Source organism: Aspergillus clavatus, genomic scaffold (genome assembly GCF_000002715.2).
Source record: "Aspergillus clavatus NRRL 1 1099423829804 genomic scaffold, whole genome shotgun sequence".
Lineage (NCBI taxonomy): Eukaryota > Fungi > Ascomycota > Eurotiomycetes > Eurotiales > Aspergillaceae > Aspergillus > Aspergillus clavatus.
The window spans coordinates 971,750-989,959 of NW_001517095.1; the positions used below are offsets into that span (position 1 = coordinate 971,750).

Below are 18,210 nucleotides of genomic sequence, written 5' to 3' on the forward strand. Positions count from 1 at the left end.
ATTGGGCGTTACTTATTTCTGAAATGCATGCTCTTGTTATCAAGGAGGGAAAGCTTGAAAGTACCTTCACGTTGTCTCTATACCCGTGGATGAACTGGCTCTACTGAGACGGCAGAGTCATGGGCATTGCATTGTTAGTTAGAAGACCATTGTAAGATCGATCGAGCAATGTCTCGCGTTGAGGCATCAACGATCAACGCCTGCTCCACTTGACACATATCATTCCAAGCCTCCTCTGCGTCAGCCACAGAAGATGTTTCTACGTGCGAGCGCAGACATCGAGTGACCGTATAGGCTGATCTGGGCATTGATCGGTGAGAAAGGAGAATCCCTCCCCTGGCTGCACTCTGCAGCTTTTTTTTTTTTTTTTCTTTTTTCATTCCGGTATCTGGATGTTTTTTTGGAGACACGCAGGACTCCGTAGTTCGATTCGAGATCGCGATCTGACCGAGTGGATGTCATTGGTGTTGAGGATGTGATGTGATGCCTGAAGTTATGTATTTGCTGCGCACGAGGGGATTGAGAACATGGCTGAGTAGCAAAAAAAAGGGGGTTGAGAACCATGCAGTCTGCTCGATCGATGTCACTCTTTTATTCGTTCATTCAGGCTTGGGAGTTGTTGTTCTATTTTGAGTAGGCTTCTCGAAGACTATGTTTCTATCGGGGAATATTCGGTTCGGTTCAACTACGTCTAGACGTATGTAGATGGGTGCTATTGTCGATACAGAGTACAAATCGGAAGATTGGACAGAGCAATGCGATGTAAGTGTGTAGTACTGGCTAACCTACTTGCTCTAAACAGTACATATTCATATGTAGGCCTGGTCCAATACAATAATCTGTTCAATATCGTGTATCTGCAAGGAGGAGGGATGCTGATATCTCCTAGATTGATAATTGCTTTTCTTTAGCTGTCCAAGTTGTGAATTGATGGATAGGGTTCCAGCTTCATCTTTCACTGGCTGAGCTTCCTATCCATTATTATTCTAGCTAGTACTACAGTATATCTACACTATAGACTACTTGATATTCGTGGTTTATCTCGAAACTGAGAATGCTCTCTAGCGGTGACACAGTTGGCACTCATAGCTTACCACACGTCTTTGTTCTGGGGTCGATCATAAGGAGATCCTTTGGTGATCACTAAATAAGTCCGAATAGCCTCTTCGCTTTACTCTCTACTTTATCCATCTATCAAAGGGTATGAAGTATCTATGTAGGGCGCAGTGGCAGAACTAACAAGAATTGGGTTGTGATCAGTCATCTTCTCTCCTGTCTGTCATCCATCTCCACCAAGTCATCTGGCATCTCTCTCTCCCAACTTCGTCCATCGACGCCCATTTCAACTAATAATCCACCCCTCTGGGTCAGGCTAGTCTAAGTCCATCAAACATATTGATTGGGAACCGTACTTTTGAACATGTTGTTAGTTAACGTTGTTGAGGTTGAGTTTATCTATCTACTGACGCTTTTTTCTGAGACCAGGCGTGTTCCTCCGATCTCTTGGGAGTTGAGGGCTCCTTTCCTCCCTTCTGCAGCCCATGAATCGACACATCACATTCCAACGTCATGGATCAATAGACCTGCATCTGTAGTGGCGAGTGATCTCATTCTACTCGTTCGATAGAGTCTACTCCCCCTCGAGAAGAAGAGGAAAGGAACCAAGGGCAACTGGAAAAGGTTAACCATCTTATCTGTTGGAAACCTTCCCCCCCTTGCTTGTAACGGCTCCGAAGTGAGGACGTCTCCTGCATCGGCCCTCTCTCATATTGCTTTCTCCGAGCAGTAGAATGGTCACCATGTTGGAATTGGCCGATAGAACGAAACTATGGAGGAAAGAAAAGGGGGAACGAGTCGCAGGTTATACAAAGATACGAACTTGCTGATTTGCTCCTGGATGTGGACACTTCCCCCATAGTGCTGACACTGTGCAGGGTGCAGGCCTGCAGCACTTCCACCGTGTCCCAGCGCAGCCTCAGAGGCCACTGCAAGTGATATGCACCCGACTCATTGTTGGTGAAAAAGGAAAAAAATAAACTTGGATTAGATGCGAAGATCCACCATCTGTCACTCTCTTTGGCAGGCAAATCGCGGCATCTGCAACTATGACAGGCCCATCGATTCCGAAGCAAATAGTCTGATCGAATCAAAGAGAATGAATGCCCTAAATCCCGATGATCTGTTATTGGGGTGCTGTCTGGACTCTGGAGCGCGATCGAACTGCTAATGATAGCACTGCTAATCTACCTATGTTCTATCGAACAGGACCAGCACGGACAGTGTCAGGCTCAAGGGCGGATCAGATCCCCTGTCAATGTCTCTATTCTTTATTTTCCATTTCTTGCTTTCCACCCTTTCTAGTTGCCTTTTCCTTTTCAGTCTATTGCGGCATGACGAGGCCCCGCCAGCCTTCCTTGCTGCCGTCATTTCGCAAGGTCTTTCCCCTCTCTTGGGTTCGAACATCCTGGCTTGTTGGTATCATGGACAGCTTAGAAGCAACTTTATCTCTCGAGCTATCGAGAGAACGAGTCAAGCGTTCATTCAACGATGAACCAATCCTACATACTTGCGGTTCGTCAAATCTCGGAGGAGCTTCCCCCCCCCCCCACCCCCCCCGGTCAAAGTATGGTATGACCGCTCGAATCTGAACGGGGACACTTAAATTCGACATCTCCTCTCGTTCTCCTGTCCATGAAAGAAACTCGAGTTTTGTGTATCGGTCCTTTATGCCTGATATTCCGTACAACGCACTTTTTTTTTCTGTAAATCCCTTGTGCATACATACGATATTCTCACGTGCTTATATGCTTCCTGGCCTATTACTGGGCGCAATCTTCCCATTTCAGTGCAATTCGCATCTTTGCCTCATGACTCCACCCGCGATCTGAAGACGCCCGACTAGGACGTGCATCTTGTGGAGACGTTCAGGGAAGAAGCATTGAACTCTTTACCGCTATCTGAAAAGAATCTCCATGTATGATGATTTGAAGTTTCTCACCGCTATTCATGTTGACCTTTTGTTGTCTTTTCCCCAGACGTTTTCGAAATCGACGTGACGGCTTAGTCGAGCAAGCATCCTTATGCATCAGTGGAACGAATTGTATGACGGCTTAGTCGCGCCAAGTCCAGTCGTTCCAACCTGTCGTCCTAGTTCGTCATTGTCCAAGAACAGGTCATATAACATGTCAAGTTTGTCATCCAAATCGCAGCATTCCACCACTGCTGAAGATAGCCAGCCTCGCCAATACTCAGAGATCAAAATGTCGAAGGACGATATGACCGAGCTGGACCATTCCCTGCAAATAGAAAGTGTGTCATCAGCTCCCTCGCAGACCACAAGCGCGCGTGAAATACTCAAAGCCGGTCAACGACGCCTGTGGCAGCTGGCGCAGCGTCAATGGAAAGCAACGGACCCCAATACCAAGGTTGAGGAGGCATCACGTTACCTGCATGCTCTGCAGGAAGAGGTATTCCTTCCCTTGTCAGAACCCAAAAAACCTGGCCCCAAGATGAATTCCGAGCCGGCGAAGTTTGGATCAAGGGCTACCACAAATTTCAACTTCAAATCAAGCTCTCGGCGAGATGTGGAACAAATTGGACAACCGTGGCTGGAGAATCCTCTCGAGATCTCAGATACACATGATTCCCTGGGCGGCGAGCTGTCAGCACTTGATCTAGGTCAACTGACATCTCTTGTCGAGGCTGTAGTCGCTTCACCCCCAAGGTTTAACGATGCCAACTCGCCTCCTGACCAGTCATTGGTGAACACAAGCAATGGCCAACAGGCTGGAACTTCAGAATCTCGTCAACACACTGGCGCAAGGCGTGAGCTTGCTCCATCTTTTGAGCCCAATGGACGACAATGCGATGAACAAGTCGGCTCGGCACCTACAAACCCTGAACAAGAAAACAAAGGGAACAGAGATCAAATACCCGCCGTGTTGGTCCCGGGCAAAAGGAGCTCTTCAAGTGACAAAACAAAGCATAAAAAGAGCCAAGTGAGTGACAATTGAACTTGCTGGAAGAGGGTTCCATACCATTCGCTGACATGAGGAAATCAGAAGGCATCAGATGCGTTAGCAACCAAAGACAATCCTGTGCAGCCGCGAGAGAAGTCCACATCATCAAAACCGGCTGCGCCGCGAGATGGGCCAACTCCCAGTGTCCAAACGCTGAAACTTTTCCCGGATACGTTGCCTCCACGAATCTCAAGCAAAAGTGCATTGCGGATACCGAATAGTCGAGTGCTGGGGAAGGAAGCGGGAAACTCCGCAATGGCTCCGGGTGCACAGCAAAAGCGTGGGCCTGTGACGACGAAGTCAAAGGCAGAAAAGTCATACCTTATGCCCATGACTCTCCCGGAGCACCAACACGAGTCGGAAAAATCATCCGATTCGTCGAGTTCGAAGTCCGGCAAGCCGTGTAGTGAGCCCGCCAGGAGTCCAATATATCCGAATTTTCCTCTGCCGAACAATAGCCGTCGGCCTGCTTCACTGCCAATGGGGACCATAGACTCGTTCCCTCTCCCAGCGCCAAAGAGACCCCTTCCTTCCCTACCAGAGCCGATCTCAGCCTTGAACACTGCCCGTCATCAGAGCATCCCCGCCAGCCATAAAATGCACCGAGATAGCGATAATCCTTTGGAGACTGTCCCAGCGACCAAAGCCTGTTCCACGAACAAGACTGGAAAGTGTCTTTCGGCCAATAATCAGGCTGCGTTACCGAGACTGAGGTTCGATGAGAAGGATTTGCGCACGTATCAACAGGACGACTCCAAGGAAGAGACAATCCCAATGCCGTATGGAGAGGAGTCATTCGTGAAAGCAGGGCAGAGTCGAGAGGAGCGGGTGCGTGCGCTCAGACAGAGAGACATGGTGGCAAATCGGGTCTATATCAAAGGCCCAGAGACACCTCATACCGAGAAGAAAAACCAAACGATTGATTCACCTGGCTCTCCGAGGAGCCTTGGGCGTGGGCCCTATTCGAGCGACAGCAACGAGACTTCGAGTCAACCGTGGGGAGGAGATCGAAGAGATGCGAGCTCGTCCATTCCTGCATCTCCCCCGCGCTTGCCGCTGCCTGCACAGCTCGGCAGAGAGATGTCTTTCGACAGGCGACACTGCAGCTCGCCCACAGATTTCATTAAAGTGTTGGGGGAGAGAAGAGAGCCATCGTCTCTTCCCGTCTCCAAACGGAGTTCCCTGTTAGATTGCAGCAATAGTACGCGAAGCACGGGGGTCCTTTATGAAATGGCAGCCGGTACTTCGAATATCTCCAAGCGAGCCGAATCTCCCTTGCCTTCTTCCGATGACGAATGCATGGGCAATAACGCACCTGCGAGCGAGTTGCGCCAGGCAATTAGCAAAAATTTTCGCAGGAGAGCGCAACACACGTTTGAAGATCTCAGCTTAAACAGATCAAGGAACTCGAAGACACCAACAATCCCAAGCCATGTTGAGCCCTTGACGCCACGAAGACAGAGTAGCCGGGGCTTCGAGAACTTCTCCCCTCAGTCGCACAACTCTCGTAGTTCATACTCTTCTCACGGTCTTCCGGGGCAGTCGAACAACGCCGTACATGCTCTAAACTCTCTGGAGGGGCGTATTGCGCAACTCGAGCACCAAAACAAGATACTCCAGGCGGCTTTGTTCGCGGCTCTGGACGCAGGTGTGAAGCACAACCTGGAGGGTGTCCCCGGTGGATTGACGACCTCTGGTTCCGCCGCAGCGAGCTCTTCAGGTGCTGAGAGGTCTTCACTATCGTCCACGGATCGGTCTACCAGGGGGCACCGGCGGACCAGAAGTGCAAGGCATTCGCGCATGAAGAAGACTGTTCGCCGCCCAGAGAGCTGGATTGACAGTCCCGGGTCCAGCAATCAGAGCGACTATCAAAGTGACGATAGCCTCGGCGTCAGGGATCTTGAGGATATGATCGAAGATCTCGAAGTTAATTGGATGACGGAAGAGCCAAAAACTAGAAGGATGTAGAAAAGATTCCCGCCATCTAGACATCTTTCTGTTTGTTGCTCTTGGGAATTACTGATTGTGCACAGTCATTTGCATAGTTTCCTTGTTTTCATGACATTGGGTGGTGGTCTGCTTGATTATTGTATCTTGTTTGCCACGCATATACCGAAGCGCCTTGTTCTAATGGAGGCCCTTGTGTGCTACAAGTTACCTTGTGCTTTTCTTTTCCTTTTTTTTTTTTGTTTTTGAAGTTAGATATCAATCTTTCACCTCTCCTTGCCTGTTGTCCGCCAACATTCGAATGATACCATTTTGTTTTGTTTGAGCCATCGATCGTTACCCACTGGCTGCATTGACTCGCATCCAAGTGAGCATATACTCGCCATCGTAAGCCAGGTGTAATTTTCTAGGTGTGAGAAAAGTAACTGGCATGGGACTGTATAATGAATTGCTGGATTTGCAGCCCTGAATGAATGAAGGCTGGATTGTCGGCCCATCGAGCTTAGTCATCCATGGATTTATTTTGATGCCCGTGTTGTTGTTGTCGACTTGAGATCAAGCTGCGCGGCTTCGTTACCACAAACCGAGAGTCGTTTACATTTTGTTTGTTTATTATTCGAGTCGATATCAAGCACTGCGTTATTTCATTCGTAGAGGACTGGGCACAAAAGCGCAACGTTCCCGGCGCAAGCACAACCTCCTTTTTCATCTCTCCCCCTCACTCAGAACACCACTTAATCCCATCTCCGCTCCGTGAGCGTTTGCTTCCAGAATGGCGCATTCCGCAACAGTAGGCCTTCCTCAATCCGAAAAAAAAAATGAATCGGGCGCATATCCCCGGCTAATCATTATGTGCTAGACCACCCCGATCCCCCAACATGTGACCGCGTTGCTCTCGCATCTCACCTCGCGCCCCGGCGTCCAATCCACTTTCATCCTCTCCCGCAAAGACGGCTCCATCATCCAGAGCACCGGTCTGCTGGCCCAGGGCCCTACGAGAACCAGCAACGCAACCACCACCACCACCACCACCACCACAACAACAACATCACAGATATCCCCGGCTACAGACGAAGAGCCGAGCGCGGATCCAACCACCGCGGCCGCAGCCACGGATCAATCGCTAGACCCCTCGGCGCCGGCCAGCACACCCCCCACCCCCCAGAAACCATACCAGCCGTCTCAGGCGGAGGCGCTCGCGGCGCAGGTCTTTGCCTTTGTGGCGAGTGCGTCGGAGCTGGGCTTGTTGCTGTCGCATCCTGTGGAGAGCGGGTTTGCGGACGGCGTGACTGGGGCGGAGGGGGCGGGGGCCGGGACGTCGAGGGAGGAAGGGGAGGCGGAGGGGGTCGAGAGGGAGGATGAGGATGAGGTCAAGTTGCTGAGGCTGCGGACGAAGAAGCATGAGATTGTCGTCGTGCCGGATAGGAAGTACCTCCTCTGTGTTGTGCATGGTGTTGTGCATTCGGCTGGGGCGGGGAGTGTGGGGGTGCGTCCGTCCAGGTAGTGGTCTCTGTTAGACGTACTGGCTTGGGTGGATTTGGGGATTTCTTTTACTTACGGCCGGCGCTTCTTGCGCAGCCTTCATTGCTGGTGTTGTGTTGTGTTGGATTTTGATGGTTTTTTCTTCGCTTTGTCGTTCTGTTTGGTTATGTTGTGTTGTTGTGGTCTTGCATATACTATACCCCGTTGGAAGCAATGCATTGTCACTTTGCGTATTTGGAGCTCTACTTTGGACTTGAGGCTTCGTGCAAGCAAGCGAATGCGCCATTCTCGCAGGTCTGATAACGCCATGAGGGGGAGATGTGGGGAGTTACTTACCCCTCTCGCAGGTCGCCAGCTATCCTGATGAGAGTCGCTCCCCAGCAACTTGTCTCTGAACAACGCTTCAGGCACCGCGAATCTCTCGTACTGTGTTCGGCAGAATGGCTTCGTTTGACATCTCGCAGGCTCGGGCTCGATTCCCCGCTCTGAAGCAAGACCAGGTATACTTGGGCAATGCTGGTTCGTGGTGCTCTGATTTTCACCATGGCTGGGTGACTGCATGAGCATGTTCTAACAAGGAATCAGGAGGCAGTCAGGTTCTAGATACGGTGATTGAGTCGTGCGTTCTTTCTTTCTTTTTTTTGGGGGGGGGGGGGTCCAGGTCCCTTGTCTGAAGCTATTCTAAGTCCTGGGCCGAATCTCCTCGTATCTCTCGAACACTAATGTACAGCTAGGAGCGACATATAAAACCTCCAAGGCGTCGATTGCGGCATATGCCAATGCTTATGAGGGGGCGGCGAAGTTCATCAATGCCAGTCTCAGCGAAGTATGTTCTCTACGCTCAGGAGCAAGTCATACGCCCTCTTACATTTAGTGTGGACAGATCAGATTTGCCTGGGCGTCTCGACAACCCAGCTGTTGCATAACCTTCCTACGGCGCTGCAGTCCCAACCCGGGGATGAGCTGGTGCTGTCCAAGTTGAACCATGAAGCCGATACCGCTCCGTGGGCGAGGATCGCCGAACGGCTAGGCTTGAAGGTGAAATGGTGGTCGGCAACAGACCCCCAGAACCCGGTCTGTGATCTGGACGAGCTGCAAGAGCTGCTTTCGGAGAAAACGAGACTTGTCGCATGCCCCCACGTCTCGAATGTCACCGGCACAATCACGAGAGTCAAGGAAATCGCGACCCTCGTGCATCGGTATCCGCGTGTAAGAGCTTCAACATCCTGGGTTTGCGGCGAATTGCTTATTGGGGGGGTCCGCGCTTCTGGTAGGCTCTTCTGTGCGTTGATGGTGTCGCACTCGCTCCGCATCGAGAGGTGGATGTCAAGGACATCGGCGTCGACTTCTACGTAAGTGCGCAACTGGGGTGCTCGCCCAGCCATCGATATACTCATTTTTTCCCCCAGGTGTTCTCCTGGTACAAAGTCTACGGACCGCACATTGCTCAGCTGTATGCCTCGTCTCGTATTCATGATCAGATCAGCTCGCTCGGCCACTTCTTCAAAGGCGCGGAGACTCTGGACTCGAAGCTCAACCTAGCCTCCGCCAGCTACGAAGCGACACAGAGTACACCGGCTGTTGTCGAGTATTTGGGCGCCAACCCCACCACGACATGGGACAAGATTGTTTCCCACGAAGGGGGGCTGCAGCGGATCCGGCTGGACTTTCTCAACAGCGAGGGTCGGATTACGGTGTACGGAGAGCGGTCAGCAAGCACGGAGCTTCGTGTCCCCGTGGTCAGTTTCACGGTGCCGGGCACCCGGAGCCAGAGGGTGGTGGTGGAGGTTGAGAGTCGATCGTCGTTTGGGTTCCGCAGCGGCCCTATGTATAGCTATCGGCTGGTGGACGAGATCATAGGACTGAAGGATGTTGAGGACGGCGTTGTCCGGATCAGCATGCTGCATTATAACACCGGTGAGTGCGACCTTTGGTTTGGCCGGTTGGAGGGATGATGCTGACTGTGACATCAGAGGAGGAGATCCGCGGCCTGGTCGGTGTTTTGAAGGAAGTAATCAACTCTCTCCCTGGAGAGAGCCAGTGAAAGCGTTGCGTTATCAAAATGTGTGAGGTTGGCACGAAGGCCAATCGTGGACCTACTCCGTAGTATGGATGGATCAGTAGCTATTCTACAAGTCCACAGAACAAGAGCAAGGGACATACAGTAGTTAGTTAGTGGCGGTGCATGCCGACGATGAGATGTCATCCGTGCATGCATTATTCTCCTGCAGGATTCCTAATCAGGACCGGGCACCGTCTACATACTTACATATGTAACTAGTTGTTTTCCTGGTTCTTTCTTGCTGTTTGTTCCAGCCTTCTAGGTTGTGGAAAAAGTCAGACAGGACATAGGCTTGAGCTTCTTTTTCTCGGCTTTTTTTTTTTTTTTTTTTGATATCATCCTTCCTACTCCTACTATCTAGTCTAGATCCTCTTAGGAGGGTTGTGTTGTAGTAATCTGTACTCCAAAGTAGATGTGGTATGATATGTAATCAACAGGCGGAGAGATTATATATATATATATATTTATTCTGGTTAAAGTGAGTATCAAGAACTCCCCACTGAGAGTTGATGCTGTTAATAATGAAAGGCAAAGGAGCTACTGTGTGTCTATGATTCCATATCCTAAATTCCCAATCTTTTCCATTCGACTGTTTTCTTTGTATGTATCCATTCTGATACGGGTGTTGGGGACTTGGGAGCCCAGGCATCTCCTCGCCAACTGGTGACTACCCCATATTACCTAATAATGGGATTATTATGTAAGCTCTGGCACCGACTCGACAGTCTGACACCAATAGGGATTAGATTTAACGCTAGTTAGGTAAACCAATCATACTAACACTGACCACTTACCTACTACTATGTACGTACAGAATAATAGAAAAGTTCCAAGTCCGTAGCCCAATCAGTCGCGAGTGCATTCTCTTCTTAGCCCATTGTTGATGGTCTGATTGGATGCTGTGTTCCGTGGAGGCGTGGCGATGACAAACTCGACCGACTTTATGAAATTATGAGTTATGACGGTATGAGTCATGATTTGTTTCTGTTCAACTGGGGCTGAGCGAGGGTGTGAGTGAGGAGACATCTTTTCAGGGCACCAGGCCATAAGTTATGGTCTACTACCTAGTGTAATCACTACTACCACTACTACTACTGATTAGTGAAGAACATTCGTCGGCCTTGGTAGTTATGGGTATATTGGGATGGGAATAGTGATCAAAGCCGATGATGATTATTAGTATGGACTATATGGACTATGGAGTAGGGACTGTGGATTACTGTGTATAGTAATGAATGAATCAATATCAACATCAGTATCCACTCTAGCCAGAGAGATGAGCCTGCCTGTTCATGTTCGCTGGAGGTGGAGAGAAGGTTGTTTTGTGCTTCTGTGCTCACTACTGCTGCCTAGACCATCTGTGTACCGAGTAGTGCCAACCTTGCTTGACCCGTGATGGTTCCACAAAGTACAGTTGTCATCTCCAATCTAGCGGACTACCTTTCGCTACTCCTCCAGCGACAGCCGTAGTTGTAGGGAAGATCCTAAAAAAAGTCAAGTTCTCAGGATGTCAGTCCTGACCGTAAAAAAGTGGCGTGGACTGGGGAAGTCAAAAAAAGTAGGTGGTTGGTTGGCTGAGCGCAGAGACAGTCGAGAGAGTTGAGTTGATTCGAATCAAAACGAAAACCTAAAGAAGCCGGTCATGCAGTTCGTTTGCCCACTGGATTGGTGAGCCCGAGTTGCCTGGAAGGAAATAGGGCCCTATTACGATGATTCATATCGGCCTCACGTCTGCATGGTTTATGGTTGGCGGCGGTGGTGGAAAACGGGGAGGATGTCGAGGTGGTTTGCCGATATCGCGAGTCGACTGACGACATGTTCTATGTCTTTTTAGGATAGATTGTCGTTATGAACGGTGGTTCGGTTTAGAATGTATGAAACTAGATGCCTTGCTCTGCTCGACAACACTATATCAGCGCCTAATTAATGATGATACACGCGGGTAGTTGGACTACGGACTACTACGGAGGAGATAGATAGGAGGACTCAACTCCTCTGGATCAGCCTTATTATGGAGATATGGTGTTGGTATTATCATTATGATGATGATATTTATATTGATTTATATTCCAATATAAATGGTTTGAGTTGTTGTTGATGTTGACTGTTGTAGTAGTAGTAGTAGTCCAATCCCCTATCTCGGAACGTGGCTGAGGAGTCATCCATCCAGAGTCAGTCAGTCATCCATCCGCATCCGTCTCTCCCTCTCTCTCTCTCTCTCTCTCTTCTTTCTTCCTTTCTTTCTTGAATAAAAAAGCGAAGTTATCTTCCCTTTTCCCCTTTCTAATATGTTCGACCTTTGATTTCTATTATTGTTTCTTTTTAACCAGACAAGAGATATTGACTCTCATTTTCGCCATCGATGACTCCGTAACCAACCTAGAAAGTTGGTCCCTGCATCCGCTCTCTCTGACTTCTCTCCTCTCTCTCTCTCCCTCCCCGAAGTTCCGCCACTCTGTAGAATCAAATTAATCTTGCCACAGGTACAAACCAGGTGAGTAACTCAACTCAACTCGAAAATCTTCTGATCATTATTTCCTTTTTTTCCCTTTTTTCCCTTTTTCCCCCCTATTTTTTTGGCCCTTTGCCATCCCCCCATCTTGTCCTTCCTGTCCCACGGGCTCTCTTCCAGTCATCAAAAGAAATTAATCCCAAAAAAACGTGTTTCTCTGGAAGTTCGCCATCTTTCTCTTCTCCCCATTCATTATTCCGTGACGCCTCCCTTCCTTCCCTCCCTCTTCCCCCCCCAAAAAAGGTTAGTAGTTAGTTACTTAGTTAGTCACTCCTTTGCCCTGCCTCGTTCTCCTCTGCTCTGCCTACAATTACCCACCAACTATCTATCTATCTCTCTATCTATCTATCTACTATCTATCTTCGCCTGCTCCGCCCTCCCGCAAAAACAAGAATAGGCTAGGATAGTCATCAGGCAGCGTTCCCTCGGTTCCCACAACACTGGGTCTGACTCTCTGTCCATTCTCTCTTACCTAGGAGTCATACTTTTCTTTTTTCTTTTTTTTCTTTATTTTTCTTTTTATTTTTATTTTTATAGCACCACCCCCCTTCCACTCTAATTTAACCCCAAGGCTCCTCTCCTGACTCGATCGTGGTTGCTGACTGTTTTCTCTCGCCTCAGCCTAATCCGAACAGCCAGCCTCATCGACTCATCCCGCCGAACCCTCCGTTCCGTTGTTTTAGCCACCCGATAAAACAGCTGACTGCCTGGACAAGCATCAGTCTCCCCTTGGAAACTGCCTGCTTGTTGGTCAGTCCGCCGTTCTATCGGCTCCTTTATATATCCTCTTTTCAATACCCCTTGGGGAGGATCAAGATGTACCCTGTCTATTCAATCTCTTCCGTTCCAATCGCCAGCTTTGCAGACTCCTCAGCCCCAGATCTTCGTGCCTCCCCCAAGTCGACTATGATTGTCTAAAGCATCACACACCTGAACCCTCATTCACACACACTCTCTCTCGTCTGGTATCGTCTTGCCTCCTTCGACGGGGACATATTGCTACCCACGTGTACTTTGACTTCTCAATACGTGATCTCGGCTCGATCTACCACGGACTCTACAAACGGTGATTGGACTCGTGGACGTTGAACACCCGCTATTCCTCCTGCTATAGTTAAACCTCCACGTCCTCTTCTTCGATTTTCTTGCTCTTCCTGACTTAAACCCCTCCTTCTACCCTCCCCTCGTCGCTACGTCTCAAAACAAGCTGGCGACTTTCCACATCTAAAGGGCTCGCCGTCGCCTGTGCACAAAAAGACGGTATCTGTCTTACTAGTACCTCGTTAACGGTTAATCGCGCAACGGTTTTTTCTGACAATATCACGGTTCAAATCGCCCATCCAACTTTCTGCTATATTCAAGTCCTTTGAGTTTGGGGTCCCCTGACTCGAGATCGCCTACGATTTGTACAACCCAACTGAACTACTTCTGTGTCTTTTCAGAACGTAGTCGGCCTGGTTGTACGGTTCCAACCGCATCTTTTTTTTTTGAATATGACTGGGATGGACGTCTTGGGTTTGAATCCCGCAAACCCAAGCATTCAATACAATGCGCCTTATGCTCATCCTTACGCGTCATCGATCTCCTCCTCCGCCTCCTCCTCCTCTTCTTCCGTCTTCTCCCTGGATAGTCTATCCAGCCAGAGTTCCATTTCGTCCACCTCCACCAACCCGGTCGATGTGATTTGGGAGAATGAAGGGGAATACCAAGTGGCGGGGAGAAGTTTGACTACGGCGAGTGGCTCGCGTGTCTTCGCCAGGGGCGGTCTGCCCAAGGCCGCGGACCCGGCGGTTGCACCCGAGCTACGGAAACACCCCAGGCGCACAAATAGCTGCATGGTTCAGTCCAACGGCATTCCTGGTGCTACCCGACCTCCACCTTGTCTGTTGCGGCAGTCGGATCGGAAGGTCAATTTCGTCGATAATCTCGTCGGTGAGTGGTGTTCTAATTATTTCCTCCCCATCTCTTCCTAGCTAAACGCTTCTTCTCGCGCGCTATGAAGACACCGCCTCGCAGATTGTCGAGATCATCTGGCCTTTGTCGGCAGTAGCGTCCCGAAGCGACTCGGCCACGGGCTGCAAGGGCGTGTTGCCCCTGCGCACCTTCATCCAGGAGACGTTGCGTCGCTCGCGGACCAGCTACAGCACTTTGCAGGTGGCCTTGTACTATTTGATCAAGATCAAGGAACACGTTCCTCGGCCCGATGCCACCCAGGAACAGCAGTCGCGGAGCAAGCCGGTCTGCCGCGCCATGCAGTGCGGTCGCCGCATGTTCCTTGCCGCCTTGATCCTTGCTTCCAAATACCTGCAAGACCGCAACTACTCGGCCCGCGCCTGGAGCAAGATTTCCGGTCTGAACACCGCGGAAATCAACCAGAATGAGTTGATGTTCCTGGAAGCAGTCGGGTGGAGACTCCATGTTCCCGAAGCCACTTTTCAGCGCTGGACGGACATTGTCTTGAAGTATACTCCCGGAGCTGGTGGCTTCTTCGCCGCGGACGGACCGTGCTGGCGGACTGTGATCCCCAAGCTGACCCCGGAGCTGAACACGGTGGACGTGGTTTCCTCCACCCCATCTAGCCTCGGAGGATTCGAGTCGGGTTTCCTGGCGGATTCGCCATCCCCCCTTTCTTCCGCCGCCCCGAGTGAGCAGACCGGCATGCCCTTGGGCTATGACCAACGGTCGGCTCCTCACCAGCGGTCTTCCCCACTCTCCGGCGGATCCTCTTTCCTTCCCTCGATGCCGCGGCCCCCGATGCTGCCCACCCCCCAGTTGACACCCCAGACGAGCGTTGCTTCCACTCCTGCTGCGAGTGTGAGTAGCTTCACTGCCCGTCGGGCTTCCATCTGCGCGGCTATGTCTCAGGTGCAGAACATGTGCATGGCGCGGTCTACTCTGGACCAGCGCCCGTCACTGGCGTTCTGCCCAAGGGCAAACACGTTTGATGGATACCCCCCCGCAGTCCGTCGGTCGTCCTTGGCTCGCTCGACATCCTCTGCGTCGTCGCCGGATTCGATGATCTCTGATGTGTCGACACTGTCGTCGTCATCGAGCTTTTCGTCTTGCTCGTCCACAGCCTCGTCCGCCTCCGCCAACCTCCTGGGTCTCTGCGCTTCGGCCAAGCCCCGACTGGCGGTTCGAGCGACGCTTCGATGCACTAGCAATGCTCTGAAGGAGTGTCGCAAGACTCTGTCTGTTGCATCGCCCATTAGTGAACACTTTCTGGGCGATGTCTATAGCTCCCCCGAGGCATACATGGGCCCGGTGGGTCCAATGCCGGACCTGACAAATTTCTCATTGGGAACGCCTGTTGATCGCGAGGCGGCTCAGAGTTTGTGTGAGCTGTCGGGGGCCATCTCCCGGCCCTCTCAGACGTTTGAGCCGGGAACGACTCAGCGATCGGGTCGGAAACGTGGCCGCACCGGCTCGGAAGATCTTACGTGGCAGAATCATGTCCGCCATCTGATCGATCTCAATGCACGGCACGAGAGCCAAGCCCCGGATGGCTCCTTGCGCCACATGCTCGAGTCGAACCCTTCTCAGCCCCTCTCTGCTCTCCAGCTCAGTCTCCTCAATGCCAGCGCTCCTCTCTCTGGACCAGCTGGTATGAAGCGTGCCTGCTGTGGGAGTGAGGCGAGGAAGATCGCGCTCAACCCAAGCGTTCGATCGGATTACCTGGGCTAAAGTTGGGGGATGGGAGCTTGTGCTCTTTACATTTAACCCTCTGTTTTTCTTTGTTTTTTTTTTTTTTTTTTTTTTCTCCCTCTATACCTCTTTTCTGTCTAGAAAGGAAAAGTGGCTTTAGCATACCCTGGCGAGAGCCCAAGTGATCTCCTTCGTTTTTCATCTCATGCCTCGGTCTCGTGGAGCGAGTGGCCTTCTTTTCTAGACTTCCCGAAAGGCGCAGAGGAGAACAACGCAGGCGACTGGTGGGAAACAAAAGTTCTTTCATCTGGCGAACTTTGCCTCGAGTTTTTCTTTCTGCATTTGGAGAAAACAGTCGACTCTTGTGATGTGTATATACCCTGCTTGTTGTTGGGAGTTTGCGACGGTTGCCTGCGTTGCCCTCTGTGTGCTCGGCCTGTTGTCTCCGGTGGCTCTGTTTTCTCAGCAGATTCTACTCATGTACGATGTATGCCAGGGTGGTTGTTTCGTGCCTATGAGCTGCTATTCGATCTCGATCTTTTCCCACTACCGAGTTCTTACATTTCTCTGCATCTATTATCGGTTTCTTCTACGCGAAACGGAGTGTGGCGGGATAGGAAAGGACATTGTTTTTAGTTTCTCTTTGGTCTTGTTCTGTTGTTTCTTTCTTTTTTTTTTTATTTTATTTTTGTTTTCTTGGAGCAGCGGTGCGAAGGATTCAATTGCCTGGCAAGGCAAGGAAATGCATATCTGACTATCCTACAATGATCGCCATCCAACTGGCTAACCCGGAGTTCTTGTCCACAATTGTTTGTTCGTCTCCAGTGGCGATTAGCGTCACTTGCGTCCAGTGTCACACAGACCACCGTACATTGGGCGCACCGCAGGATAGCCAATGGTACAATATAATCATCTATCTACTACTAGTCTACTACATACTACTGTGTACTGTCTGCTTCTTGGCCTGGTCTAGCACGATTTAATTGGGGTTGGACTCCACTAAGACCTACAGAGTAGACGCAGCTGCCTGATTCTTCTCTGAAGATGAGCTTGTGAGTTGTGAGATCCATGGACCAGCAGCCTTGTGCCACACCGAAGTGACTCACCGCCCCTTTTTTGGGGGAAGTCTGGTGATGAGAGAAATCTGCGACACGATATTATATTCTATTGATTAGACATTTTTTTGTCCCGGTGTCCGCTCCGGTGTGGTGGTGACTGTGAGTCAACAGTCGCAGCCTGAGGCATGTTTCCCGAGTCGTCTCGGGCGACAAGTCGGGAAAACACGGAGCGCGGTGACCACCGATGGAGCCGGAAAAGATATTGGTGCGAAGGTCACGTGATGCGACCAGTGCTGAGTGCCATGCCACGTGACTAGTGCCGAGGCTGCCCCCCCGTGCCATCTGATAAGATTAGATCATCCCCTCAATTGTCGGGTTGTGGTCACCTGCACGAGCACAAGTCAAAGCCATCCAAGAGGGAGACTCTCCCCCGCATCTCACTTTCTTCTCCTGCAACTACTGCGAATTAGTAAAAGGGGGAACTGTGAAGATACTGAAGCTACTGTCATCGTCAGATTATAACCACGCAAGCGCCTGTCGTCATGGGCCGTATTGTTACGCTCTCCGCACTTGCCCTTCTGTGCAGTCATGCGGTCCAGGTGGCTGCTATTCCGCCGTTTGTACCACAAGCCAATACGCTGAAGCAGGTGCTGCTAGGTGGCTTGGATTCGTTTCAGCCTGTGCCCTCTTCTGCAGTTGGGGATGATTCCGACCATGGCGATGCCGTCTACGTCACCCAGGATGCTACGGACAGGAACACCCAAACAATGAGACCGCCGTCATGGTTCACCTCGACGCTGATGGCGCGCCGTCTCCTCGCCCTCTCCACCACCGGCACCGTCTCCTCCATCTTCCCCGATCATCCAGCGAACGGTCACACCCCCGAGGCCGTGGCCGGCCTCTCCATCAGCCTCCCGGAGTACATTGCCGACTGCGACGAATCCCTCCCCACGAGCGACAGTAGCAGTAGCAACAGCAACGACAACGGCGGCGAGGGCAACCCAACCCTCCTCGCCCTCCGCGTCTCAACCACCTTCCGCAACACCGCCGCCGGCTCCAACATCAGCCTCGCCATCGACTGGTGGGACCACCTCGACCAAACCCAGCCCATCGCCCCGGGCTTCCCTCGCAGCGAGGCCGGCCTGCCACGCGTCACGCTGATCGGGTACGCCGAGCCATTCGCGACCCCTGTGCCCGACGACACGCAGGCCGCGCTCGAGGCGTGCTACCTGGCCGCGCATCCGGACGCGGAGGTCTGGCTGCCCGGAAAGCCCGGCTCGCCGCACGCGAGTTTCTGGGCCCGCATGGTCGTCACGCAGGTGTATTGGATCGGAGGCTTTGGGGGCTTCCAGCAGATCGGGTGGATGAATGTTACGGAGTGGAAGGGCATTCGGCGGCAGCGGAGTCTGCCGGGGATTGGGGATGGGCGGGGATGGGAGGATGTCAGGCTGCCTGGGGAGAAGGAGTAGGGAGACGCCGGGTCTT

General features: G+C 51.4%; 5 protein-coding genes across 5 annotated transcripts, besides 10 other annotated features; all 5 read left to right on the plus strand.

Moving 5' to 3' along the window:
- The first annotated feature begins 354 nt into the window (after positions 1–354).
- Positions 355–377: a microsatellite.
- A 2,883-nt stretch (positions 378–3,260) lies between these two features.
- Positions 3,261–5,987, plus strand: ACLA_098490 (uncharacterized protein; the record flags this gene model as incomplete). The annotated part of the gene is made up of 2 exons (XM_001270332.1): positions 3,261–3,998; positions 4,065–5,987. 2 exons carry the CDS (start codon positions 3,261–3,263, stop codon positions 5,985–5,987), a joined length of 2,661 nt encoding a protein of 886 aa, XP_001270333.1.
- A 751-nt stretch (positions 5,988–6,738) lies between these two features.
- ACLA_098500 (uncharacterized protein) lies at positions 6,739–7,470 on the plus strand (the record flags this gene model as incomplete). The annotated part of the gene is made up of 2 exons (XM_001270333.1): positions 6,739–6,756; positions 6,826–7,470. The coding sequence occupies 2 exons, from the start codon at positions 6,739–6,741 to the stop codon at positions 7,468–7,470; spliced, it is 663 nt and encodes a 220-aa protein (XP_001270334.1).
- Positions 6,979–7,003: a microsatellite.
- Positions 6,979–7,004: a microsatellite.
- An 86-nt stretch (positions 7,471–7,556) lies between the features above and the next one.
- Positions 7,557–7,626: a microsatellite.
- Positions 7,627–7,888: 262 nt separating this feature from the next.
- Positions 7,889–9,492, plus strand: ACLA_098510 (putative aminotransferase; the record flags this gene model as incomplete). Its single annotated transcript, XM_001270334.1, has 6 exons — positions 7,889–7,967; positions 8,183–8,299; positions 8,332–8,657; positions 8,723–8,800; positions 8,858–9,365; positions 9,422–9,492. The coding sequence occupies 6 exons, from the start codon at positions 7,889–7,891 to the stop codon at positions 9,490–9,492; spliced, it is 1,179 nt and encodes a 392-aa protein (XP_001270335.1).
- A 2,851-nt stretch (positions 9,493–12,343) lies between these two features.
- Positions 12,344–12,383: a microsatellite.
- Positions 12,344–12,384: a microsatellite.
- A 129-nt stretch (positions 12,385–12,513) lies between these two features.
- Positions 12,514–12,556: a microsatellite.
- Positions 12,514–12,557: a microsatellite.
- A 958-nt stretch (positions 12,558–13,515) lies between these two features.
- ACLA_098520 (putative G1/S-specific cyclin Pcl5) lies at positions 13,516–15,706 on the plus strand (the record flags this gene model as incomplete). The annotated part of the gene is made up of 2 exons (XM_001270335.1): positions 13,516–13,954; positions 14,025–15,706. 2 exons carry the CDS (start codon positions 13,516–13,518, stop codon positions 15,704–15,706), a joined length of 2,121 nt encoding a protein of 706 aa, XP_001270336.1.
- Positions 13,605–13,644: a microsatellite.
- A 43-nt stretch (positions 15,707–15,749) lies between the features above and the next one.
- Positions 15,750–15,781: a microsatellite.
- A 1,486-nt stretch (positions 15,782–17,267) lies between these two features.
- ACLA_098530 (uncharacterized protein) lies at positions 17,268–18,194 on the plus strand (the record flags this gene model as incomplete). Its single annotated transcript, XM_001270336.1, has 1 exon — positions 17,268–18,194. One exon carries the CDS (start codon positions 17,268–17,270, stop codon positions 18,192–18,194), a length of 927 nt encoding a protein of 308 aa, XP_001270337.1.
- Between the last annotated feature and the right edge of the window lie 16 nt (positions 18,195–18,210).